At 48.1% G+C, this 26,842-nt stretch overlaps 2 protein-coding genes across 2 annotated transcripts in view; both read right to left on the bottom strand.

Annotated features, from left to right (window-relative positions):
* The window catches only part of LOC135898491 (matrix metalloproteinase-2-like), a 273,911-nt gene extending 254,935 nt beyond the window's left edge, over positions 1-18,976 (bottom strand). Inside the window, exon 1 of the mRNA XM_065427434.1 lies at positions 18,571-18,976. Within this exon, the coding sequence (XP_065283506.1) occupies positions 18,571-18,732 (162 nt within the window). The 5' untranslated portion in view covers positions 18,733-18,976. The remainder of the gene's footprint in view (positions 1-18,570) is intronic.
* Positions 18,977-23,636: 4,660 nt separating this feature from the next.
* The window catches only part of LOC139055828 (uncharacterized), a 24,698-nt gene continuing 21,492 nt past the window's right edge, over positions 23,637-26,842 (bottom strand). The window contains exons 2-3 of the mRNA XM_070533377.1: positions 23,988-24,058; positions 23,637-23,856 (exon numbers count right to left, since the gene is read on the bottom strand). Of these exons, the coding sequence (XP_070389478.1) occupies positions 23,637-23,856; positions 23,988-24,058 (291 nt within the window). The remainder of the gene's footprint in view (positions 23,857-23,987; positions 24,059-26,842) is intronic.

Here is a 26,842-nt window from a genome sequence, read left to right as displayed (position 1 = left end):
CTTCATCGACTATAGGCAGAAAAGTGAAATGAACGTTAGAGTACGTAATGTTGTTTCTGAGATTTGCTGGTTAGCGCACATTTGTGGTGTTGTTTACTGATTCAATAACGTGGTTGTTAAAATCATTGGCTATCTGGACAGCGGGTGACTGGAGAAAGGCGTCGTAAGAGTGTCATCTGTATTCTTCTTTGTAGGTCTCCCTATTGCAGAGTTAACCAAGTTCCACGTTTTAGCGGTGTCACAACCGCAAGCAGAAAACTTGCCTGTGTAGTAGCGCTTCCAATAGCTAATCTTATTTCATCGTTCCCTTTGTTTCATATTTGCCTAAACTCTTGCAGGAGCGTCCCAGAGTTTTTCTTGACATTTCTTCTCCCAAAGTTTGCTTTTAACACGGCAAAGCTCCATTTAATATCGATCAACGGGCTCTTCTTAATTTTCCTTTTAAGCTTTATTTTCTTTCTTGGGCGTCATGGCAGATCTCTTTAAAGGCCTCTACAAACAATTCTTAAGCCTTTAGGTGGCTGTCTTGTGTTAGAGAATCCCAGTTAAAAGCTGTCACACGTTTATCTACTTCAATAGAATTCAAAACGTATTTCTCTTCGGTCTTAGTTCCGGTTAAAACAGCCGCACCTCCTAAACTACTATAGCGACAAAGTAATGGTACGATACTTTTACAGCGAAGCTGATTATGACTGGAGCTCCGTGCATTTTTCGTGCCCGTCATCAAAGTGTGAGCAAAAACTATCATCATCAGCAATGGCTCGTGCCACTGCTCACGCGTTCGTCGTTGTCGTAGTCTTCCACAGCTGGCTCCGTTGGCGCTCATCATGCCAGCGTTCCCATATTGCCTTTCCCTCAAATTGTTTGCTTCTATATGCCGCAAAATGAAAACACGAATATATATAGCAAATGTATTAAACGAATGAACGCGGATGCATAAAAATAAATGTGGATTGGTACCATGCGTCACGATGGCCACCGATCAAGATAATAAATGTGCTCGTACATTTGTTCAAAATTCTGTGTCGCCTCTTTGTCGTGTGCTACGCAGCTTCATTGGCCATCCACCTTCACAGAGTAGAATGGCTCATGTTTCTTTTTTTTTTCGTAAAAACACAGCCATAGCATCTCTCTTTTTTTTTCCCATGTCTACCATTCCATGTTTTCTAATCTCAGCTTCTATTATGACAGCGTAGCAGTTATGTTTGCACGCCTTGGAGTCATGACGCTGGAGACAACTTCTATCGTACCAGCAGCCAAAAACGTAATCAACAACATTCGTCTGATCTGCCGTAGATGCACTGCATATATGTCCGTGCCATATAAAGCTAAATAACATGGGAAAGTTAGAGAGGTTATAAACGAAAAACAAAGGCAGGAGAAACGACAGATTTGTTACCCCGCCTAGGGGAAGGGGTAAGGGGAGAAAGAAGGACAGACAGGTTTTTGGAAACGGAGAACTCGTAAACTAGCAGCCCGGCGCAAATTATTGAACGGCAGCTAAACTGTGCTACCTCGGTGCCTTGTTTTACGGCGTCACGCACTCCCACTTCCGCTTGACCGCTGCTTCTCCGCTTTTGAGAGAGTCACTGCATCCTCACCACGTTGCTACATAAAGCGTCACGTGGGCTCTTAATTTAATTTGACATTCCGGTTCAAGATTTACGCACTGAAAAGGTACCCCCCCCCCCTCCTCCACCAAGTCAGTTCGCGGACTCTGCGTACTGAATGAATGAATGACAAAACAAGTGCAGTCGATGCTGCGGAAAAGCGTGAACGAACAGCTATTGGCTGCAGCTGCAGTATAGTGTAAAAAATCTGCAGACAGAGGAGTAGCCTTGCAGAAAAAAGAAATTTCACAACAAAAAGAACCCTGGTAATTAAGGCACGGGTAACGAACTCTCCAGAATGCCGACAACAAATTTCTGAAACCAAATTTGCACGAAAAAACCTATAGAAGCCCCGAAGCTGGAACAGGAAGGTATGTTGATCAGTTTTGCACGGAATAAGGGCATTAATTCGATAAATCATGCATGGTACACTGAAGGAGCAACTTTCGCACTTACTTTTGATTATTACATCAATGAGGTATTAGTAAACATGGATACAGTGCAAGGAAGGCAAAAAAAAAAAGGAAATTTCTCGGACGTGTGCGCTGCACAACAATATGCTGCTAATAGCTCTTTAATATGATATTCTCTATAATTTTACAAAATTTAATTTTAGCTTTTTTCTAATACTGCCCGATTCATGTCGTCTATCACCCCCTTAGTAGGTTGCACCGTATCACTTAGGATCAGCCAACTAACCAAACTAGACCAGCGTCCGTATTGTGTATTTCGTCGTTGTGTTTCGTCTTTCCTAACGCTGTAACGGTGTTTCATAATATTATGAGTGATGTATGTATTCAACCGTACCAACGTGGAAATGCAGATTGAATGAATGAATGAATTCACGCATCGCGAGAGAGAACCTTTGCCTTTTCGTTGCAGTTTCGTACCACGCAAGACCACCGCAAGACCCCTTCCTCAAGTCGTGGGGTTGGCCATCGCGCGGCACCGGTTCAGACATATATACAGACGAATAACGCGAGTGCCACCTCGGGTCGTATGTCTTATTCATGCCCTCGAGAATCGTCTCGTCTCGCCTCGCAACGCTGCCCGAGGACCTCTATAATTCATATTTTGCACTCTGCTCAAATCTCAGTATACGAGGACGACGAAAAGAGAAAATATGAAAAGAAGACAGTCTCGCTGCGAGAAAATTGAAATCGAGCGTCCTTACGTCCTATATAGCGTCCTATATATATATATATATTGCCATGAATGGTACGGCTCTTCTGCATTTAGACTTTTTTATCTGGTTTGTCTGTTATAACACTATTTCAGAAGCAAATATGTCTGCTATGAATAACCCGACCAAGATGTACTATATATATCGCATTCCTTGGTGAAGTGCTTTCATAATTTTGCCTACGCTCTGTTCGTGGCTGTTTATTCGCACTTCCTTTTTTTTTCGCAGCAACCATGCTTGTGTTACCAATATAAAATCATTTTCTGTGAAAGTATAGCATTACATGGCGAAGACATGCGCCTGTACGCCCTTGCAATAGTGCTATAAGAACGTGTAGGCGTACCGGAGAACATACTACTGTGTCTGTTGTTCTCGTGAAATAGAATATAAATTCACTCACATTTGTTGCACGCTGCAGGACTAGGTCAATGGTTTTCACTGCAGTTGCTCTATATACATATATACATACATAGGTATATAGATGCAAATAATTCTTTGTAACGCATTTTTTTAAACCTCACCTCTTACAGCAGCTTGCAGACATTCAAGAAGTCCTCAAAGAGCGGCAGCAAATGTATTGTGGCAGTAAAAGTAAAGGAAGAAGAAGGCTTCTACATCCAAGTAAAATGATGACTTTAATAAGCGCAAATAAGCAAAACATATAATCCGATTACGCGTACAAAGATGAAAAGAATGCGCTTTCAAAAACTGAGCCAGCGTCGAAGGATTTCTAAATGGACGTTCACGCTATGTTTCCAGCTGTGCGGGTCCGCAAGGAAAGGGTAGCGAGAGAAAGAAGGAGAGAGTGTGGCACGGATAAACGGGGTCGGCTGTTGCGCGAGCGCTCGTCAGTCTGAGCGGACGCTCCGCTCGCGTAAGCATCAGCTGTTTTCTCGAAACCTCGCCCTCTTTATTTACTCCCAAGTTCCCGCGAGTTCTCGCGTTTCCCCAGCAACCCGCGTTTTACCGAGCGCCCACTCACCGCCGACGCGCCTCGGCGCAGCGGAGCACGGTGTAGCGCAGAGCGACACGGTACTTGTCGAGTATGTTTTCTTTTTTTTTTTTTTGAAGGAATGGGCAACAACGTTAAAGACTAGCCCTGCCCGGAAGAATGACAGCTCGAGGAGGGCGAAAGCCAAGTCACGTGTTCCAAGCGAAGCCGATCGAGAAGAAGGACGACGACGACTCGCGCCTATTTGCAAACGGAGAGACAATGCGCTGCCGACGCTACAGGGACGACGTCGCGGCATTCCGCCAATTAGGACATCGAGACACCGGCGAGAGCTAGGAAGCCCAGAGGGCGAAACACCGTGGCGCCGACGGCGACGCGTCTCTTCGCCAAACTGTCACGGGTGTACAGCGCTGCTGCAGCGAGTCTCATTCCGGTTGCGCGTGGCGCCTCCTCTCTGTTCGGCAGCCAATTAACAATATTCTCGTCTTCTACGTGACCGATCTTCCTTTCTTCTTTGTTTCGTGTTGATTTGTTTTCTTTTTCCTGGGGGACCTCCTGGCGAGCCTACGCTGGATCGCCGGGGGGTCGCCGCTAATTGACCTCGTCGCTTACGCGGGCAGCTTCCCTCTCTGTGCTGGTCGAACGCACGCGTTCGAAGGCGCTGTCTGTTTGCTCTTTCGACGGTGGGCAAGTGGCCAGGGGAATCTACCGGCGAGGACGCGTGCCTGCCTAGAGGCGACCTGAACGCCAGTAGCGGGCGCGTTTGCTGTGTGTGTCTTGACTAGCGGAGGCGAGCTAACTGCGAGGGAGGGAATGAACCTCGACAACTGTTACCAGTTCTCGTGATTAAACGATTACAGCCGCAAATTGTACGTTGTACTATGCAGCCTCTGGTGGCCGGTGGCGCCAGTTTTCCTTAATTAATCCCCGTCATCAGCGCACGAATAGTGTGCGCTGCAAACTGTACGGCAGACTTCACTGCAAAAAACGCAGTCGTTAAACAACAACATGGTGGTCAGAGTGCAACACCACTGCAAAGACATCTCAACGCTGGTCTAAAATTGCGACCGTGCTGAAATATACAGTTGTCGCCCTGCCGTGTATAGTAGCAGCAGTTTTCTGACGCGACCGAGCAAGCCTTGAAAAAATCTACACGCAATTCACGAACATACATAGTCTGGAGATGCAGGTGGCTGGTATATATATATATATATATATATATATATATATATATATATATATATATATATATATATATATATATATATATATATATATATATATATATATATATATATATATATATATATATATATATATATATATATATGTATGTATGTATATGCGAATAGCCCAGCGTCCACCACAACGAAGCACAGCGAAATGTTTGTTAACTCACTTTCCTTGCAGTCTTCGTCATTTATTCCCACTCCTGCCTATGCCTTCCGCGTCACTTTCATACCCTCACGACCCTTTATTCGTCATTTCTTCCTACACGCGAGTCTTTATTCGCTGAGCATACGCGAACCGGCGAGGAAGCACACAGCGCGAACAGCCGAACACCGCTCGCATGTTCGAACAAATGCATGTGCCGTGCACGAGTTGGTCGAATGTTACACGATGCCACGCCGCTCTCTCTTACAAGCAGCAAACCGCGATGCAACCGGCCTAAATATGCGGCCTCAACTGTGTGATGCCTCCATGCGAGACACATTGGTTGTGCACCTTTAGAAAGCTCGGCAAGAACGTCGCCGTGATGCAGATACGGTATTAGGGGCGACACTTTAATTATCCCGTATACGGGGAAAGGGGCACTAACTTCACGGGCAACAATGTTTAAACATCACGTCGAGGAATGTTTCGCAAACTCCACAGCAATTAACAACGATAGATAGATAGATAGATAGATAGATAGATAGATAGATAGATAGATAGATAGATAGATAGATAGATAGATAGATAGATAGATAGATAGATAGATAGATAGATAGATAGATAGATAGATAGATAGATAGATAGATAGATAGATAGATAGATAGATAGATAGATAGATAGACAGACAGATAGATAGATAGATAGATAGATAGATAGATAGATAGATAGATAGATAGATAGATAGATAGATAGATAGATAGATAGATAGATAGATAGATAGATAGATAGATAGATAGATAGATAGATAGATAGATAGATAGATAGATAGATAGATAGATAGATAGATAGATAGATAGATAGATAGATAGATAGGAAATGTTGGCGACAAGTGGAGTATGTCGCCTGTTTCTCGACAATGTTAAATAAGTAAATTAAAGATGATGATAGCTGAAGTGCAACCTTACATCTTTATAGCAGTTCGCTATCAAACGCCGGGCAGTCTGCAATCGTAATATTAAAGAAGGCCCAAAAATGTGCCACATTCCTCACAGTCCGACATTTAGACAGTATAAAACTGACATATAGACGGTACATTTGGTACGGCTTTCTTACGGCTTTGATAGCGGACTTTAAAAATCGAGCGCTGAAAAGGAGTGTGCTCCACTGATGCAGTCTTTCGAGCTTGCAGCCAGCTAAACGAGTCAAATTATCTGAGCTGTGGAGGCACGTTTCCCACCTTTACTCTCTACTTTCAAAGGCAGGGATAAGGTTCTACGTGCCGATATCTGATGTATATACAGACTATAGTCGAAGGCTGCTCGACGGGAGATGAATACACGATGTACGCAGAAAAACACGCATGCTCGGCAAGCGTGGCGCGAGGAACAGGCCGAACCTGCTACGAAACGTTGATTTCTCGCGCATTTTCGCGCGCATATTTGTGGTAATTCATCGCAGTCTCTTCGGTCACGCTTTCGTCGATGCGCTGCATGTATACCTGCGGCAGCTTGCGACCAGCCGAACGTGTTTATTCGTCTCCGAGCCATTAATCATCGAGCCACTCCGCAGTGCAACCACTCTCACCGAATAGAAAACAAGGAAACGTATAAGAAAACTGGGCCATGGCGTGCCCCGATATAGCACGAAATGGCGGTGTCCCTTTCCACACGCAGCGTCGGCCCCGAAATGCGGCCGCCGCATGCAGACGGATATAGTATAACCACGCAGCGACCGCGGGTATTATGTATCCCCGAGGCACACATGCGCCACCGCCGCCGCCGCTGCTGCTGATTTCATTAATTATCGCGCGGCACGCGATCGCCAGTGAGTCGGCGGCGTTGATCCAGCGGGCGCGTGGCCGGCTTCATCGAGCGCCGCGCGATGGCTTCACTCGTTTCGCGGAGGCGACCGGTTCATTCACGAATGGCCCCCTGCCGATTCGCGCACGGCGAACGGTCGGCAACGTCCTATTTCTGGGTGCGCGCACACAGACGCACAGCGCCGGAATCCGGTTCTATCGAGCGCGGGCGGCCGCGCACGTCGCTTCTACGGCGCCGGCTACACAACGGGGCACCGTGCCGTACTCACGCGGGCTTAAGCTTGAGCGCCCGGCAGTTCGGATGCATGTATCACCTTTATGCCCGCACTATGGAGTGCGTTGCAAAGCGCTTAGCACGAGGAATGAGCGGCGGCCCGTGGCTGCAGGTTTACCTACCACTTGCACCCGGCAGGTGCCGCTCGGGCGGGGCATTTGCCGGCTCCCATGCGATCACATATCGGCGATTTGGCAAAGAGAGAGAATGCCGGTGCGCTGCAACCGTGGCAGGTCGCACGGGAGATGGTCGCACACGACAGAGGTGTCGTTCTTTAGTGCCTCTATTAAGACCGCGTGAACACGGTAGTAGCGGACTTCCCCTTCCCCGAGAGTCGGCCGCGAGCACGTTCTCTCATCCGGAGCGCGTCGGGATCGCCCACGCAGGCATCTCACGCGCGCGCGCAACGTCGAGGGGAGGGGGGAGCACGCGCCGCGGTCGCGCACCTCTGTGCGGGAGAGGCTCAGCCAGCGGCCGCCGACGGCATGCCTTCGGCCACGAGGCCTGCGCGGCACGCACGCGTGTCGAAGAACAATTCACGACGTCGTTCACCCCCCGCTGCTGTTGTCCATTCTCTGCCGATTCCTTGTCGTTTGTCAAGAGCTACTTATTATCCCAGAATCTTGTTTGGGAACTGCGATGCGAGGCGTCTTGTTTTAGCGCGTCTTGACATACCGTTATACGCCTGCCGTCGCGGCGAAGCGCTAATTGCGCATACACGCTTCGCGGTGTTTATCACCCAACCGCGTTGATCTCCGCCTTGCTTTTTGGAGCCCTTCTTTCTCTAATTTCACCTCACGCATTTCCCTCATTCACCCCAGCACTGCCGCTCTCAACCAGTGCCTCCTAACCCGGCGAGCCGTTCAAGTGCACGCGTAAACCTGAGGCGGGTATACGATGTCCGAACTCACTCCTCCCCCCTCCCCCCCCCCCTCCGCAATAAAATGATACCACTGATATTATTACAACTTTCAATCTAGCTGAAAGTGTACGAACGGTCTGTGAGTTTCCACAAGCCGTGATCGCGACGTTGGGAAGCGCTCACTGCCGTTTCGGACTGCCAGTTCTTTATTTACATTTTTATTTTTTGCATACGGCTTCAAATGCGGAACAAGCTTGCCTTGGACAGTGCACGTTGCTCCTAATGAAGATAACTAGCATATATCTTATTTTTATTATTGCTTGACTGCAGACAGTGAGCACCGCTTTGATCACCTCATTTCGCCCTCCCCCGGACAAAGGACACATAGTTACTATAGCGCTAACGAGACTAACGGAAAAAAGTTGGGACAGGACAGAGCGCTCTGTCCTGTCCCAACATTTTTCCGTTAGTCTCGTTAGCGCTATATTGACTATGTCTCTGCAAACGCATCAACACCAACTAGACCCAACTTTCTGCGTTAATTACAGACAAAGGAAGGCCGTATATACCACTGAGGAATACGTTCTCTTCAAGCTTGTTGTGAACTCGTGCGCCCCGTGGTTTCATATTTTCTTCTGCCCGCTCGGCCCTGCTCGTGGTCAACAAGTTGGCCGCGCACGTTCCTCAAAGGACGCCTCCGGAAGGCCGAGCGCGCTAACGAGCTACAGCGAAGCGAGCGCCCACTCGGCGAATTCTCGAGCCGACGGAAGGCCACATTTGCAAATTCAGCGCTGCATTTCAGGATCCGGGTCGGCGGGGCAGCGCGATCGGAGCGGTGGTGCCCGCTTCGCTTTCCACGCGTGCGCGAACCCGCAGTGGTGTGAATTACGAGCGACGAACTTTTTGCGTGAACCTCGTCGCCCTTGGATAGCAAGGTGCGAACGGGACGGAGAAAAGCGCCAATCCCGTCTCTGCGATCGTCTACCTATATATCACCAAGGCAACTGGTCAGCAGTGTCGGGCCAACGAGAAGGATGCGCGTTTGCTCGTTTGCGCGGTTCGTGCCTTCCGGAAGAACCCGCTGAGGGCCTATAGTTTCGTAAATATACTCGATGTTATAAATAGTGCATGCGTCGACGGGCACAACAAACGCGGAAGACGAGGCATAGAAGCAGCTGCGCTTTGTGGGGCTGCGAGTCGCGCACAAATACGCTGCAAATATTTTTGCTATATATGCGTATCTGACGGCGACACCGTCCGTAAGAATAGTTACCCGAATGCTTCGTGAACCTGTTGGCAGAGGAAAAAATAAAGCACGAATAAAGAAGGGACTCGTTGGAATTTTCGCCGCAACACCTTCTGATCGACTCTATAGCTCTAGAGAGGGAAGGGGTTAGAGACATTGCATTTAGGATGAAGCGAGGGAGTGGGTAAGCGCACGGGCCTAAAGAAGCACGCTGCGATTATAGCCAGAAACTTCTGCGCAGCCGAGTTAAAGCCGTTCTGGCCAACGATTATACTCGGCTGTGATCCCTCTATAGTTTAGCTGGTTTTGCTGGTTATATAGCGCAGAATGCTTGACGGTCAAACTACGCCTGCAACCAGTGTATCCAGAGAAATTCAGTGAGAAGAAAAAGAAAAAGTAAGTGAGTGCGCTTTCACATCTTGATTCTTCTATAGCGTGGTGTGCTTTAAAAGACTTCAAAGCTTCGACAAACATTGAAGGGCGTCCGATAATCCTACCGGTTATTTTCCCTCGAGTGGGTTCCCCAAATGGCTCCCTTATTTTAAGACACTTATCTTTTCTTACTTTTCCCTGTTTTCGTTTAGTGGCAAACTCACTCGCGCGGAGAAAGTGCCTCGATCGCGTCGCTTCTTACATCGGCGAACGCATGCGGCCAAACGAAGGGCGATCCCAGCTTCGCGCCCGACCCTGCGGCTCCGTCACCACGCGCGCAGAGAGCGTGGCAAAGTAAACAAGCGTATCGCCGCGAAGCCTTATCGGTCGCCCCAGAAGCTCCTCCGGCCAAGTGAACTAGGAAGTCTTGGCAGCCCTTGAATTCCCGCGGCTACAATCTTATCGCCTCCGCAAGATGCGGAGGAGAAAGCCACGAACACACCGGGTAGCCTCGCTCGACTCTTCGAAGGTGGTGTCGTGCGCGTCCGAGTGCTGCGATTCCTAAAGAGGATCGCCTGACAGATCGCGGCAGTCGTTGCGCGCTTCCTCGCGCAAAGTCACATCGTCGTTGTTCGCTTCCGCTTAAACCTTTCAACCCGTATGTCTCATTCCCCAATGCAAGGTAGTCAGCAGGACACCGTGCACTTTCTACCCTTTTATGAGAGAGATGTATATAGACGAATAGGGGAAACGTAGATAGGTTAACCAAGAGCGTGCCCGGTTGGCTACCCTGCGCTTCGGTAAATGGAAGAATAGACCATTGGAAAGAGAATACAAATAATAAATAGCCAGTCATTGTAAGCACACTCGCAGAGGAATGTACGCTATCACTAGTGCTCATACAGTACAGTCGCCTTCAAGAAGTGCGAAAAGGCTTTTGTGGCCTTGTGCATGCAAGAAAGCACCAGCCAAACACTCTTAAGGGTGCTGTTTTGTCTTGTGGCTAAAACCCTCATCTTTAAGACTACAAAAAGTTTTGTTGTACACGACAGCGAGCTCGCTACCACACATAGGATTAGAGAAGCCGCAGTTAAGAACTGCGTATTAATTTTGACAACCTGGCGCGCACCGATATATCTGACTCCAAAGTGACCGCGAGAGCTATTAAAGTTTGTCATGCAGTGTTCGTTTTCTCTGTCGCAGCTATCATCGCGCTTGCTTGCCACAAAAAAACGCCAAAACAGAAAACTTCATTTGTCCCCCTCATCGACGATGCGATCTTATCCTTAACTATGAGGGCCTTAACCATGCGAGAGACCAAGCGCCTTTTATGTATACTCATAAGGACGTTAAATTGTTTATTGTGCATTAGCCTAGCATCCCACATTATTATCTATATGAAAATGAAGGCGGTCCTTACGCAAGCGGCTAGCGCACGTCCTCCGGTCATATATGATGGTAAAACTTCCATATTCTTTTCTTCCCATTGAAGAGTGCCGGACTCGAGCCTAACTCATGGCTTTCTTCAACGCCAGACATCTGTACTCCCGAACCTCGGTCGATATGAAGACCAGCGCGGAATTCGCATATATATTTCTAGCTCTCAAGGTTACTCTTGAGTAAAAAAATTATCCTTTGAAGCAGCTGTTGGCTTTAATTTGCGCACGGAGGAAGAATCTCTTCATATTAAAAAATACACTTGCAGAGACCACCGGCTATGCTTTAGTTATATTACGTCGACAATATTAAACTCTTCTGCCGAACAGCAGACAAAAACAACCGCAACAATGTTGTTTACAAAAAAAAAATGATATGTTGTACACATTTTGAAATATCTTTTGCGAGGAAAAAAGTCGTCGTGCTACATTACGCGGCAAGACTTAAGTTCATGTTACACACTTGAAACCGATGTAGCCTGCTCCTTACTTGCCGCACAATGTACAACAGCTGAGCGCGCCTGTGGCTGCTTGATTTTACAGCTCAAGAATAAAATTGAGCAAGAGCAACTAAGGAAGTCTGTCCTGTTTTCTTCTTGGCTCATCCACGAAAATAAAAGCTATCTCAACGAGAAATCAAGACAGGGAGCATTGACGTCATCTCCTCCAAACCTCTGCCAAGTGATATCCAGGGACGAGACTCCGTGTGTCGATCAGAAGCCTCACATAAACAAGTTACTTTCTGTGCTTCGTAGTAAACAGAAATATATCTTCTTTTTTTTAATTTGTAAGTGTGTTCCGAGACGCTGCGTGCAATATATGAGCAGGTTGGCGGAGATACGAATCAAGATCATCGTTGCCCACACACTTCTTCGTCTCTTCCTCGTCGTCACTGGCATCGTTTTCGGTGGCCGGTTGAGCGTGAAGGCGGTCGATACACTGATGTCACCAAAGCTATCACTGATGCTGAAGGCGCGGCTGCGCACTTATTTATCAACTGACTACCGAAGAAGAAAGAAAGAAAGAAAGAAAGAAAGAAAGAAAGAAAGAAAGAAAGAAACCATAAATAGCAACCGCCGCTTGTTCCCGATGACATCACTGGAAAGCCCGCCGGACAACGTCATATCGACCGCGACAGCTTACGGAACTTGGGAGTCGTGATAAAATGTTTTCTCGGAGCTAATTCACGTGTCCCAAAATACATAATGACGTGCTTCCATGCAGAAACGCTACGTTGATCATCCCAGTTTAATGCACTGTGATATCCAAGCAGCATGAAAACTATTTTCCTCGGCCCCCGCGTATCGAGGACAGGAATTTTAGGGTGGGGTGTGCGGGTCTCGGAATAAATTACGAATTCAAGGAAGTGAACGGGTAGTCACCGCTTGGCTAGGCCAATCGGTGTTGCCCGCTAGTGGCGTAAAATAGAGCTCATGTTGTGAGCTCGGTGAAGGGGGAGGAGGAGAAAAGAAAGAGAAAAGGCGGGGGTGTTAACCAGGAAAGCGCCTGGTTGGCTACCTTACTCTGGGGGAAGGGAACGGGATACTCGCCGCAGGAGATTCAGCACTATGATGTTTGTTTTGTTTTGGTTTGTTTGTTAGAAGCATAGAAGCACTTACGCCACTATGCGATAGGGTGACATGTCACTGTTAACCCTATCACATGTTAAAAATAATTTGCGAAAATAGCTTCAATTTCCTTTCTTTAAAATTCATTTTATCCTACTTACTTTTCCAATGCGTGTTTGTTATTGATGATGATGAAATAGCCGGCTTTTCGGTAGTCCACTTTCACAAACTCTTCGGTCAGAATTTTAGTCAATATAATCAGTAGGCCTGAAATTAGCCTATTGCCATGATGGGTGCGTCTCGCAACAGCCATAAGCAAAAATGAGAATGAAGCCTGCGAGTCGTCTTTTTATCCAAAATGCGCTGTCCTTCAGTGATGCATGAACAACCTCCACGCCGCGCTGAAAGTGAAAGGCAACAGAGCACTCCGACTCCGAAGACATCTTTTCCGGGGCCTGAATTCACAAAGCAGCTCGCACGTGAAAACCGCCGCGTTGGCTCAGCAGCTATGGCGTTACGCTGCTGAACACAAGGTCGAGGGTTCGATATCCGGCCGCTGCGTCAACGTTATGTTACTTTTGACCGAGGTCAAGTAAAAGTCACTGGTGGCGAAATTCAAAAACGCCACTGTATATCGAGCTTTGGATGCATATCAAGGATTCCCAGCTTGTGGGATGTAATTCACCACTACGGCGTCTTTCATAGCCCGTAAGCTGTTTTCGGATGTTAAATCTCGCGATTTTTTCGAGCCCAAAAACGCGTCGTATGAACGGCCACCGGCTAAGTTCGACAGCCAGCAAGGCAATAAGGATGATAATGCCAACGGGATGCACGATCTTACGAACGACGAACTTGGCGTTCTTAATTTTGACCCCACGCTCTGCGTTCTTCCTCGTCACTGCTCTGTGCGTCTCCGTGATCGAGCCCGAGCGAGGACTAAGCTGCCCTTGCAGGTGAAACTTTCTGCGTCCTCGTTGGACTTCAACAGCGAACAACTCTTCGTTGTCCACTTGCTGTTGTTGCCCATAAAAGCCTCCACCCGTGATCGCCTTCTGAGAAGCACGCAACACCCCTTTCCGTGCCACGGTGGTGCCGTGCCCCGAGCCGACAGCGAGCTAGGTGAAAGAACTTAAGTGGAACTGGCTTAAGTGATCTCATTTGCCTACGACGGCTGAGCTGCGTGAATCTCCTCGATTCTTGTTTTCTATGCCCGTTACGCGATTGATGAGCTGCGGTGACCGCCATTTTCGCTCACACGCCCAATATTTATCTTGCTCCTCTTCTGTCCCTCGTCTGCCTTCTGTTATCTCCTTCCCGCTATGCACGGCTTTAAACCGGAACAGGTTCTTCTTAATCTCTCGCGTTTCTAACCCATTGTATATCTCTCTGTCTTCATCTCTCGCTCTCTTTACGCGCACGGCGTGATTCAGCGGCTGCACCGATTCTCCGAACACCTCGGATGTCCTGCTTCGGCACTTGCAAACAGGCACATCCTGCTCTACCGAATTATTTATTGCTTCAGGCGACGATCTCCGCGCGAAGCATTTAGTCCTCGTCAGTAAACGTGTCGCAATAACCTTCATATAGCGGGCTTCCACTCGACGTCATTTGGTAAACGAGACGCGCATGAATCGCCGACGACGTAAAAAAATGAATAACCTAATAAAACAAGCCCGTCCGCTCTGCCACACCTTTAGTGCGGCGTTTGCGAACATAAAGCCAGCGTCGCGTCCGCCACGTTGCTGTCGCGCGCACCTCGAACAACCGGGTAAATATAACGCGCCTCATTCTGTGCGACGCGAGCCGAGATTAAGTGTGCAGAGCTCGCACAGCGAGGCGCGTAAAAGAAGTGTGCAAGCACAATAAAGGCTTTGTTTCAGTTTGTTCTGGCTGTGTACCGGGTGCACACTGGCGGTGTTTGCACGGGAGCCGCGGCGACGGGGCGTTTGGAAAACAAATTACGCCCAAGAATAATACATATGACTTTTATATGAGCCAGTGCGTTTTGAATTCCGTTCGCCAGCGCTATACGCGGGTGCGTACATAAAAAAAAAGAGAGAAAAATGTAAACGTCGCGAATTTCGCTTAAATTTTGTAGTTCTGTCTTTTCGCATGAGTTATGCCTGCCATCACGAGGAACTGCCTCAACGATGGCGGCCGTGGTGGCTGACGGGAACCACCGCCATTACGCGACGGGATAAGCAACCTTCACTTCGTGCCTGCGTACTGCCTTTTGTCTTTCACACTTTTCTGCAAGGTAATTCAACTCGGCATACGTCGACGGAAGATCGCTCCTTTATATTTTCATAAAAAGTTCCTGCTTACCGCGTAGAATTACGTTATTTTTATTATTATTTTTAACCATTCACACTCTTTAGTCGCGACTGTTACGTCAGAATGGCTTCTAATGCGTCGCTGGAGCCGCTATAACCGGCAGGTTTTCTTGCGCCTGAAGAACAGTGCGCATCCCCGAGGGCATCAGTTATACAGTATAGGGAGAGACGCAGCATGGTTGCGCAAAGGTATCAGATGTATATCAGTGTATCGGTGGCGTTCGACATGCCACGCCGGGCTTGCGCCTACGCATTCAACGTTGCTATGAAATCCAACTTCGCGATCATTCAACAACCATTGCAAGTATCGTCAATGAAGCCTCTTAGCCACAAACGTTCTTGGTCGTTTGCGTCCGGTTACTTCTTATTTCAATTTGAGCCATCCCAGTTGTTTATAAAACTCTAAATAATTTTAGATTTCGCATTAACATCTCCGCTTTGCGCAGTAACAACAGATGTCTACAACAATACAACTTTCTTCCCTCCGCCCCTTTTTTTTCTTTTTCATTCTTCTTTTTTCTTCTTTCTTTTGCGTTCAGTGCTATGTTAAAAGGCACTACCTAAGCACTTCGCCGTCAAATTAAGTCAACTTGTCTTGTAGCTACATGTACGCTGGTCCTGTCACGACTAAGCTTCAGCTTAGTCGTGACACTGGCTAGTAACCGAGTGCTATTATAATTAACCCTCGTGCACCTTCCTTGCCTTTCTCTCATCTTGGCCCTTTTCCCGATCCCTCCTGTGGCACTGGCTCGTTACTGTTAGATACTTTTGAGCAGTGTGTGGCTACTTCTCGAGAATGCTTGTTTGGCCTAGCTTGTCTAAATATAACAGCAATTTCGAAACGGCGCAGGAGGACGTCGAAGCATGAAGATAACACACAGATAACGCAGGCAGCGGAGTCTGCGTGCTTCCGCGTCGGCCTTCTACTCCGCTTTAAAAATTACGGCCTCTCGAGCCTGGCACCCGCGAGTCCGGCTCGCGAAAAACGAAGAAACCGCAGCTTTGACAAAGGGTCGCTTCGCGGCCCATTTAAGCTGCCCTGTCAGAACAGGCCGGCGTGTAGTATACCCACGGCGACGGGGCTTCATTCGTTCGCGCACGCCTTTTGCTGCAGCTGAGCAAAACCAATGGAGCGGCAAGAAGAGACGGTCTAAACGGCCGCCATAATCGCCTGCTCTTTCTCTTCCGGCCGTAGAAGGTCGTTTTCTCGCCCATGCATTATAGAAGGGCGCGCGCATCGGCGGGACACCGCCGACGCTTCGCGGAAGGCACGCAGTAGTCCGGCGCAGGAAGTTTGTGCAACTTCGCTCTGGAAAACGGTCCGCGCCCTTCCGCGGCTCTCGGTATAGTGAGCAAACGGAGCTCACACTGCAGCGGGATGCCTGCGTTTTCTTCTTCTTCTTCTTCTTTTTTTTTTTTTTTTGAATGTGGCGAGGGAAGACTCTGCCGGCTAGACTTGTACGTGCACCGCGCGGCGTATGTTAGTACAGGGGATGCGGTGTGCGCGGTGTAGCGTCAAACGGAGATGTGCGTGCGGAGCGCGTGGTGTCACGAAAGCGAGCATAACAAACAAAAGTAAACGCGTCGAAGCACGTTCCCGTGCAACCAGCGAGAAATCGCTCCCCGGTGACGAAAAGTTGTCATCGGAATCTGTGCTGCTGTTGGAGCGCGAAGTCAGAATTGAAGACGGCCGTACGCGCATCCCGTGCGCGCCCACGCTTTTAGAAAGTCTAGAGAAATAGCGGCCTTGCAAACGGGATATAAGGAAATGTGACTTCGAGCGAAATTATTGCAGTTTCTCAACGAAAAACTTTGCGACTGTCGGTATCCGTAATTTAACACCGCGCACAAGCGCGTAATTTCATATAAAAAGAACCGTCACACTCGCAATTTAGACGTTGGTTGCGGTGACCGCTGATCGTATCACTGTGAGGATATTCCGTGCTTAAATCTTAACGCACTGAGTATTTCTGCAAACAGTCTAAAATTGGCGGTCATCTAACCTGACCTATCTATCGTGATTGTCGAGTGTCCTTGCGCATGCCAGTCACAATCGTTCGCATAAGCGAATATATGGGTTGATTTGACAAGGGATTAACTAAACCTAAATCGGCTCTGCAGCGCTACACTGATTATAGTGCGGGAGAAAATGCACGAGGTTTGGTATTATGACGCCTATGCATCAGTGTCCGGACGAAAGTCCATTAAATGGCTCCGTCTGGAAACAGGTTGCCGGGCCCGTGCCAGGCTGTTAGGCGCACTCCTCCAATCACCGACTTGAAGCGGTCTGCGCCATCGCCAAGCCACCCGCGATGCGTCTGCGCACCGTCTATTGGCCATCAATCCGCGAAACCGATCATCTTTCGCATTACAAAGGATGTAAGCGGAATCTCTGGCTTGCGACGATATGGAGAACAACGGATAGGCAGCTCTACAAACCGAATCAAACCGTTACGGTCCCATTCGTTGATCGTGCAAGTTATGCAGCGACAAAACAAATTACTTCGAACAAAGGAAACAAGAAAACACTGAAAAGCAGATGACCGTGATCTGTATTATCCTGTTGTCCCCTGTAAACGAAATATGATCATGCAGCTAGATTATTCCCGTCCCAATGCTAAAGGCCTTTCCGCACACTTGTAGCAGTATGCAATAAACAAGGTGCGTCTTTCGCATTTGATGACATGTTGTCACACGACAAAATCGTGCGCATGTACGTTATTGGCGCCGGAGCAGCTGTGCGCGCTTATTTGAAGAGTAGAAAGTTGACTGCAACGCATTTCGTATGAGCATCGCTAATCTTTGAAGGTCAACTGTCTTCAGCTCTTATAACCACAGAAAGTTGAGCTGATTGGTAGGCATTCATCGTGACGGAAGGTAAGGCGTGCAGACACGGACACAAGAGAAAAAGAGCCAGACAACATTCTTCTCTTGGTTATCTTCTCTTATGTCGGTGTCTGCACGCCTCACCTTGTGTCACGATGCCTTCAGTTCAGCACAACTCCGGCAGGGCTCACTTCCTCGCAAGCAGACTTCACCTACACGCAGGAGAAAGTGACTTGGCGAAGTGAACGGCACGACGCGGTGAGCGTTTTCACCCTTTCCAGAAAACAACTTTCACATATGTTGAAAAGGCACCCGATGGGTCCCGACTAGCGCAACGAGTCCACAGCTCGAGTGCAGAAGCTGTGAGAGAAAACAGAGAGGGACAACGCGGTTAAGGAACCTATGCTGGAGTCAAGTGTTTGGATTAATTTCTGCAGCAGATAACATACAGGCATTTGAAAAACTGCAAGTGCGCGACCTGTTTGACAGGTCACGTCATTCTCGAGTTTTACGAAAGTATCTCTTCTATCGGTCGCTGTCGAGTTTCACGCTCTCGAGTTTGACAGGAAAGTTTACTTAAGTTACTTCCGTTTGCCCCGGACTTCTCCGACTGCGGACATAAATTCGTGCGGAGTTTATTCTCATGCACTGGAAAAGAGAGGAGCAATTAAGAATAACCACCGCTCGCGAGCTTGTGAAGAGTGCCGTCACTCACCAGAGCATCCGCATCCGAGACCGATGATTCCGTTGCCAGTCGCGCCTCGGACGTTGTCGCCACGGTCATCAACATCAGCAGCAGCAGCTGGAAGGAGGCCTGCCGCGTCCTTTCCGCTGACGGGCCGCACCGCGGGCTCCTCAGGCCGACGGGACCCTGCATTTGCCTAAGTCTAGCGGCGCGGAGTCCCTCTCGTCTGTCGTCGACTCGAGCGGCTGTCGCGGCCAGCGTGCTCCATGCCTCGCCCTAGCGCGAGCAGCCCGCTTCCCCGCGTGTTGTCCGAGTCCGCGCGCACATCATCGTCCCAGCAGCGGCGGCGGCGGCGGCTGCAGGCACCCGCGATCGCGCTCTCCGTCGAAGGCCAGCCGACCGGCTCTGGCGGAGGCTCGTGAGTCTCTCCTCCGGAGGCGGCAGCCGGCTGCGGGCACCGGCGCCGCCGCGGGGCCCCGCCGCTTTTCGGCCATGGGCGGGGCCTGACGTCACGGTGACGTCTGCCGTCGCTCGCGCACGCCGCGCGCGCCCTTTGAAACTTCGATCCCGTTTGCGTCTTCCCGGGTGGTAGGCCTTTGACATTGTGGCACGCACAGCTATTCTGATGGCCTTAAAATCCATAAGAATTGGCGGCTGTACGTTCCAGTGGGCATAGGTCGGCAGAACGAGCTGATACTCATCCTCCCTCACGCATATTTTAGCTGGCTATGCACTCAGTCACACACATGTGCACTCGCGCTCATCGGTGCTCACGTTCCTAATCACTCCTATACTCGTGTACTCGTTAAATACTCGCTTGTGTTTATAGTCACGTCCACGTTTGTTCATTTAAGCGCGCCCGCTCAAGCTCACACTCACTTCCGCTCCCCCTCACCGACGCTCTCGTAATACACGTCCACACGAACTTGGGACGGTAACTAACATTCATACTGACGTACATCCACTCAAAATCCCCATCACTTGCTTTCGTTCTTATTCACGTTAATCGGCACTGACTCGTATTCATATGCACCTGCACTCAGAACTCATACTCTGTCTCATGCCTGTAAAATCGTAGTAGAGTGTGCATGAGCCACAGGCACGTACTCATTAAACCCTGCATTAACCGTTGAACCCATAAAAAATATGAATGTCACCCGTTACCTCGTCTGGTTTTTTCCCTAATTGTACAGCACTTTTCGTGCAATATTGCCAACTGGAAACAAGAGTCGCAAGGAGTTGACAACTTAAGTGATCTACAAGGGAGAGAGCCGAGGCGACAGCCAAACGGGAAGCAAAATAAAAAATTAACAAATTTAACCGTTGTTTGTGGAAATATTTATGAATCAACATCTTTGTATTTAAAAAGGAAGCAGTGAAAACGCCGCCGGAAGTGGAGAATGATTCCGTGTGTTTTCAATGACGCTTCTAGAGTTATCAGCCGAGCCGCCTGACGCAGCCACTTCTCTGCTGTGCTCATGTGGGTGTCTTTATGACCTTCCGCGGTGGGCGCAGTACGTCCAGAACCGCAGCGTCCTGCGATCTACAAGGTTGTACAGGACTGCCGATCCCGCATCCTTACGCAACTTCCCAAATAACAATACGAGTCGGTTTTGGCACTTAACTTCGTAGAGCAGTAAATGAGGGATCCAAAAGAACTGTGATCGTTCCGCAAATATATATTTTTCTATAATTTTTCCTGGGTTAAAGAAATCTTTATTTTACACTTTCTCTTGATCGCTTGCTATTGGCAGCGTTCTTCCTGCGCTTCTTTCCTGATAAGTCCATTTGATGCGGTTCTTTGTTTGTCAAGTAAAGGACAGGCGTATCTCACAGGCGTACCTGTGAGATACACTTTATTTCATTTCTTCTTTGCGGGTTCACGCGTCTTGATGGTGAACGGTGGGCATTATTCACATTTATCCTAGTAAAGGTAACCTCCCCTCATTTGCATAGAAATGTTACCTTGGGTTGCCCCCCCCCCCCCCCCTTCTGAAAAAAAAGTTCTGGGTGCATGCCTGATGAGTCATTGTGCTCGTCAAAGTGTGCGCCAACCTACAGCAATGTGTATTGCATTGACTACCTGACTGACAGGTCAGTGTACATGTTTACAAGTTACGGTGACACGACGCTACATTGTTTCGAACAGACTTCACAAGTAGGTTCCCTGAGCTCGACGCTTTTTAACATCACACTTATTGACTTGGAAGAATGCATTCTACATTCCGCGTACGCTGACATGTGTGTATGTGTTCAAGGCACAAAAGACGTGTGTTCCATGCTATAGGCTCAAGATAGCCATTGACTCTATTAAGAAATGCCTGTTGACGCGAGGCCTTAAATGTCACCTGAAAAGTGTGACGTCTCGAGCTACAGAAACAAAGTTGCAGGCACTCCAATTCCCTACGTTACGAGACAAATTCTTTGGTGTCACCACATATAAACTCACGACGTGGTCGTCGTATGTCTGAAGGTCAAGCGAGAAGCTTCTTCCTTCGCCCGAATTTCCCGAAATTTCCAACAATGTTGGTGGATGGTGTGTCGACACCTTATTTGTCTCTATGCTGCATTGTGTGAAGGCGTCGTGCGGTACTCGTTTCCTGCACCCTCTCAGGCGAACACACAACTCTTGTAAGGAATGCAAGTGCGAGCTCTCAGAATGTGTCTCGGCCTCCCCATGAGCACGTCAATTGCGGGAACCATGCCAAAGTGAAGGCGCTCACAATGTCACCACTGCATGTGTGCGCAGTAGTTACTTCGCCGCCAGCTACGATACCTTGCCAGAAAACGCAATCATCCGCCTGCAGATATATAGTTGTGTTCGTGAAGTGCGCAACCCGCTCAGCCTCATTACTGCAGATGCTTCATTTTTTCACTGCCGCATTGGAAATATATGCTGCGTTGGAGATTGCCATGGCGTTACCTGGTATCAATAGCGAAGCCAACTGTCTTGTTTCAGCGCTGGCTTTCTTTGCTCTTGAGCAAATTTCAAACTACTATAGCACCTATACTGCCACATATACACTGGCGGCTCGGTCACATCTGACTCGTCTGCTATTCTGCTAGTCTGGTTTCCACCAACGAAAGCCACCATATCGGCGAGGTTGTGCCACAAGATCTCGGCAACTACTAATTAGCCGTCTGCACTGCAAGGAGCTTTCGCATACAACCTGAGACGCCTAGTTCGTGGTTGATCTTTTCCGACTTCGTGGGTGATCCTACAATCTATGAAGCCACCACACACTCTGGACCAACTAATGTTCGGCCTCGATTATCAACGCACAACATCCCGTAGGCTGAACCACGGCGTTGTCCGGCAGAGATTGTCCGTCCACTACGGCCCACTAGGCGACTTAAAAAGCGGTCGAGCTTCTGGAACAATCCCCGTACTATTCTTCCGACGTGGCGCTGTGGCCCTTGCGGCTGCTGATAGAGACGCCGCCACCAAAGCCCGAGAAAAAAGGCATAAGATGTAAGTCCACGTGATACACCTATTCGACTGTTATGCAATAACACAATCACGATCAGCCCACGCACGCAGTGCATTGCGCTACCTCCAAGGTAGGCCGGCCGTTACAGAATACATTAAAGCTCCGGCGTTGACACGCATTGTGCACTGGTATCAGGATCGACCCACCAAGTCGCCATCTTGAATTACACTGTCTCTGGAATAGGCCATTTATTCGTATGTTAATATGGCCATGTTTGTCCGCCGATGTAATTTTCGAAACAGCGCATTTTAGTAAGGTATAATAAAGTGTACGTTTTAACTGAAACGAAATTCAAAACAATCAAGCAATGGCCGAAGTTTAAAGACAGGACGATGACGAAAAGAGACCCCCCCTTGCCCGCAACGGCGCTAACAAATAATTTTTATTGCATGTCGACGTCAGTAAACGGGGTGATAATTGCTAAGTTACCCGGAATTTTAATAAATCATCTGTCGCTGATGACATAATCCTAGTCGTTGAGCCGGATTATTCAGAGATGCGGAGATTACATCACGAGGAATCAAAACAGATATTTGACTAATTAAAGAAAGTTCACTAATTAACTTCTTAATTACTTTTTGAAATTTATGAATTGTAGCCGGGGAATTAGCGAGGCGTATCCACTTTGAATTTATTACCAGGATGGCACCAGTTTGGAGACATACGCCATCAAACTCGCCGCAAAAATGCACTGTTGTTCCACGTGCACTTACTTTTTGACAAAACGCTCTCTCATGCATTGAGGCGCGAAAGTAACTGGACCGACAATGTATTTATTCCCAAAGTTGGGTAATTTATATCTCGAAACTGGTGTCATTCTGAGAATTTGTTCCAAATGGATCCGCCTTGAGAACTCCCCGGCTACAATTTGTAGATTGCAATACATGCCGTAAGATAATTAATTAGGAAGTTGAGGAGTGGATTTTGACAATTAGTCAGTTATGCACTTCGATATGTTGTGCAAATATTGGTCGCCTGTTTTCTGTTTTAGCAATTCAGCTCAAGGATTAGAACTGAGCTGTCTGCCACAGATGACTTTTTTTTTTTTGCATGCTTAAGTGTTTTCGCAGAAACTTCCGATATATTGACGTCGACACGCAATAAATGTTGGTTGCTAATCAGTGCCGTATTTTGACTATTCTCGCCACCGTTCCGTCCTTGGCGCTGTTACCATCAAGTTAAGACGTGTACCAACCTGCCCAGTGCAAAACGCTACTGAAGGGCCGAAAAAAATTAAAGCACCACACTATCCTCAAGACAACACCTTTCGGGAGGCATGCCCGCTCACCGAGTTCGGTCATTTCACGATGGGGTCCATGAGGCTCTCGCTATGAGGCTCTCGGCTGAACTTCATAAAAACAAAAGCCTCCACATCTGAGGTAGTGAGAAAACGCGGTGCCCTGGTTGCTGTCGCCAGACTGGGGCCGCATCCCTCGCGAGGTGATTGTCGCGTCTCCGTCTTCTCTTACTGGCTCGTGGTTCGCCTGCCTCCTTGGTCTTCTTCGGTACCCGCTCCACTGAATGCTGGAGCAACGCTTTCTTTTTTTTTTTTCTACATATGCGTATCTCTCTTGTAAGCATTGCTCCTTCGCAGATGGTGCTTCGCTATTCGGCTGTTTCTGCAACTTCTTCTAAGAGGCGGCGCAGTACGCGACAGTCGGAGCCGCACGCTACCACGGCGGCCAGTTCGTTTTCGACAACGCGCGCGTTCCTGGGTGTCTCCCTACCGCCTTTGCCACGGCGGAAGAGGCCCGGCTGGACGCCGGCCCCGCGGGCTATGAGCTTGGCTCTGTCTCCGCTGCTGCCGAGGCGACCTGGCCGTGGCCTTTTGGAAGGAGCCAACGATTAGGGGTTAGGACACAGGGAAAGCAAGCGTGCGTGGAAAAAGCCGAAGAGGGAGCTTTTTTTTTTTTTATCGCCGCTATCTGGGCGGGCGCCGAGTGCGCAGCGGCAGACCGGGCCACTGTGGAGACGAGAAGAAGTGGTCTCAGACAGGGCTGTCCATTGTCACCTCTGCTTTTTATGATCTACATGAGCCAAATGGAAAAGAGACTAGAACAGAGCACAATAGGAACCGACATAAGCTATATGCTGGAAGGGCAGAAGGTAGTTCAAGTACTAGCCGGACTGATGTATGCAGATGATATAGTACTGCTTGCTGACACCCGAGAAGGACTACAGGAACTAATGAGCATATGTGGAGAGGAGGGAGAAAAATTGGGACTCCAATTCAGTAGAGAGAAGTCTGGTGTAATAGTATACAATGCAGAAAGGGGGGAGCCATTGGAAATACAAAGCACTAAGATTGATCATGTTCAAAAATACAAGTATTTGGGCATATGGCTAAACGAGGGCAAAAAGTACTTGGAAGAACAGGAAAAAATCATGATTGAAAAAGTGAAAAGGAACTCGGCTGTAATGAAACACAAGGCACTTTGGAACTATAATAGGTACGAGGTGGTTAGGGGCGTATGGAAAGGGGTTATGGTACCTGGCCTCACATTCGGAAATTCAGTACTGTGCATGAAATCGGAAGTTCAGGCATGCATGGAAACGAGACAGAGAAGTGTAGGCAGGTTGGCCTTAGGAGCACACGGGAACACCCCTAATGAGGGAGTGCAGGGGGACATGGGATGGACGTCATTTGAAGGTAGAGAGGCAATAAGTAAAATAAAATTTGAACAGAGACTCTCAGCACTGGAGGAAAAAAGGTGGGCAGGAAAAGTGTACAAATATCTGTACATGAAAAGTTTGAACACAAAGTGGACACTCCGAACGAGGAAGCTGAGGAATAGATACCTACAGCCGAGGGAGGGGATCCAAAGTGGTTCTAGTGTGGGAAAGGAGGTGAAGGAGACGGAAAGAAAAATGTGGGAAGAAAGAATGCTCGGAAAGCCATCGCTATCAATGTATAGGTCACAAAAACAGGAGATTAAGAGAGAGCTCTTATTTGATAACTCGCGGGGCAGCTCACTATTATTCGAGGCTAGGACGGGGGTTTTGAGGACGAAAACATACAGGGATAAATTTGAAGACGTGGACCTTCGGTGCGCAGCTTGCGGAGCAGAAATGGAGACCACTGAACATATAGTGCTGAGATGCACAGCCCTTCGCCCGACCCAGGCAGAGGGAACAGAGGCAGATATGGAAGGGGCATTAGGTTTTCCCGGGGAACGAGGGCAAATAGATGAGAAAAGAGTGGCAGTAACGAAGGGGAGGCTAGAGGATTGGTGGAGGAAGTCAAGGGATAGATAATAACATAAATCGGGGACAAAATGTTTCCTCTACTGTTTTAGATAGTTATCTTGGGGGGGGGGGGGAGAGGAGTAAAAACTAGGTTGGGCAAAAAAAGAATAATAATAAAATAGGAGGGGGGGGACAAAAGGCTAGGTGGCGCCAGCCGCCGCCCGTTACAAAGGGTATAGCCGCCATCCATCCATCCATCCATCCATCCATTCCAACGTAAAACAGCTGGGACTCGTTTGTGAGGCGGCTGATCTTGTCTTGTGTCTATCTTCCTTGGCGTCTGTCGGCCTCGTCAGAGGATAGGGGAAGGGCAGTTTGACTGAGTTCCTTCTTGGCTTGACTCTGTGTATTTTTTTGACGCCAATGCTTCGTCGCGGGACGCATGGCAGTATTCGTCGTGTGGTAGGATCGAAATTAATGGGATGCGGGCCGATGCGGCCAACGTCGCGGTCGTCGGAACCAAGCGCTCCGGGGCACGACTCCTGCCCAAAGCGAAGTTTGCGCCTCTTGAGTGTCGATGAAACGCCCGAAAAGATTATTTCGAAGATCAATGGCAAATTATAGTAGTTTTTATTTTGTGTTAGATTAAGGGTAACAGGAATACTACCCCCCCACCCCCCTCATACTTAAGTGCACACTAAGTAGAAACACTAATTCAGTTTATACTGACAAATTACTCTTTCAGCACTCTATCTTCGTTTATTTCACAGTAATAGGTTTCTTAGCTTAGACGAGAAAATAAACATGTGGCCATGGTTAATTAATTCATTGATTAAGCGATTAATCAGCCTATTACTTCATTAATTAGTGTTTGTCTAATTCATTGACTAATTTTGCCGTTACCCCAGCGCCGACAGGTCAATGTGAAGTCAAGGATTTCGAAGTATTTCTATGTAATATGGCTCTTGGGGCGCTGAAAATGTTTAGCAAATTGCAAAATTCCGTCTTTGTCTCCTCTAAAATATACCATGTCTCCCACTAACTAGCGCAAAAATTTAAATTTTTCAAGTGCCACGTAGCTGAACAGGACCAAGGTAAAGTTGTTTGCATTCGCTTGGAGCAAGTAAGACTACATGTTGTATTTCACCTAATTATATAATTAGTTATTATTAATTAATCGGTTTCCTTAAACATTATATTCAGAGGAATGTTAAAACCATCGTTTACCGGCACTTTATTAATGTTATCCCTATCCTATCCCGAGGAATTTTAATGATCGCAAAGTCCGTAAAAAGTGCCTCGCGACTAGTTGCACGGCACTCTATCGTGTTTCGCTGGCTTTCTTTGAGGCTTTGAAAAACCTTTTATGTAGCACGTATTGAGCAACATAAAGCTGGTTCGGGAATTTTTCCAAGTTGGTCAACAGTTTTCTCATGGGCACGTTTCCTCCAAATATAATATTTAATGAGGTTTATTCAAGAAGATACTGGTGTGCTATTCGGTGAGCCATGATATTGAGATTCCAAGATCATGTTGCCGTACCAATTCGCCCAACTTTCTATCCTTTTGCTTGATATTGAAGCAGCGCACTTACATTTGACATGTACACGCACACATAGAAAGGA

This window comes from Dermacentor albipictus, chromosome 2 (genome assembly GCF_038994185.2).
Source record: "Dermacentor albipictus isolate Rhodes 1998 colony chromosome 2, USDA_Dalb.pri_finalv2, whole genome shotgun sequence".
Classification (NCBI taxonomy): domain Eukaryota; kingdom Metazoa; phylum Arthropoda; class Arachnida; order Ixodida; family Ixodidae; genus Dermacentor; species Dermacentor albipictus.
The sequence above is the reverse complement of the archived record's forward strand: the minus strand, read 5'-3'. Positions and strand labels throughout refer to the sequence as shown.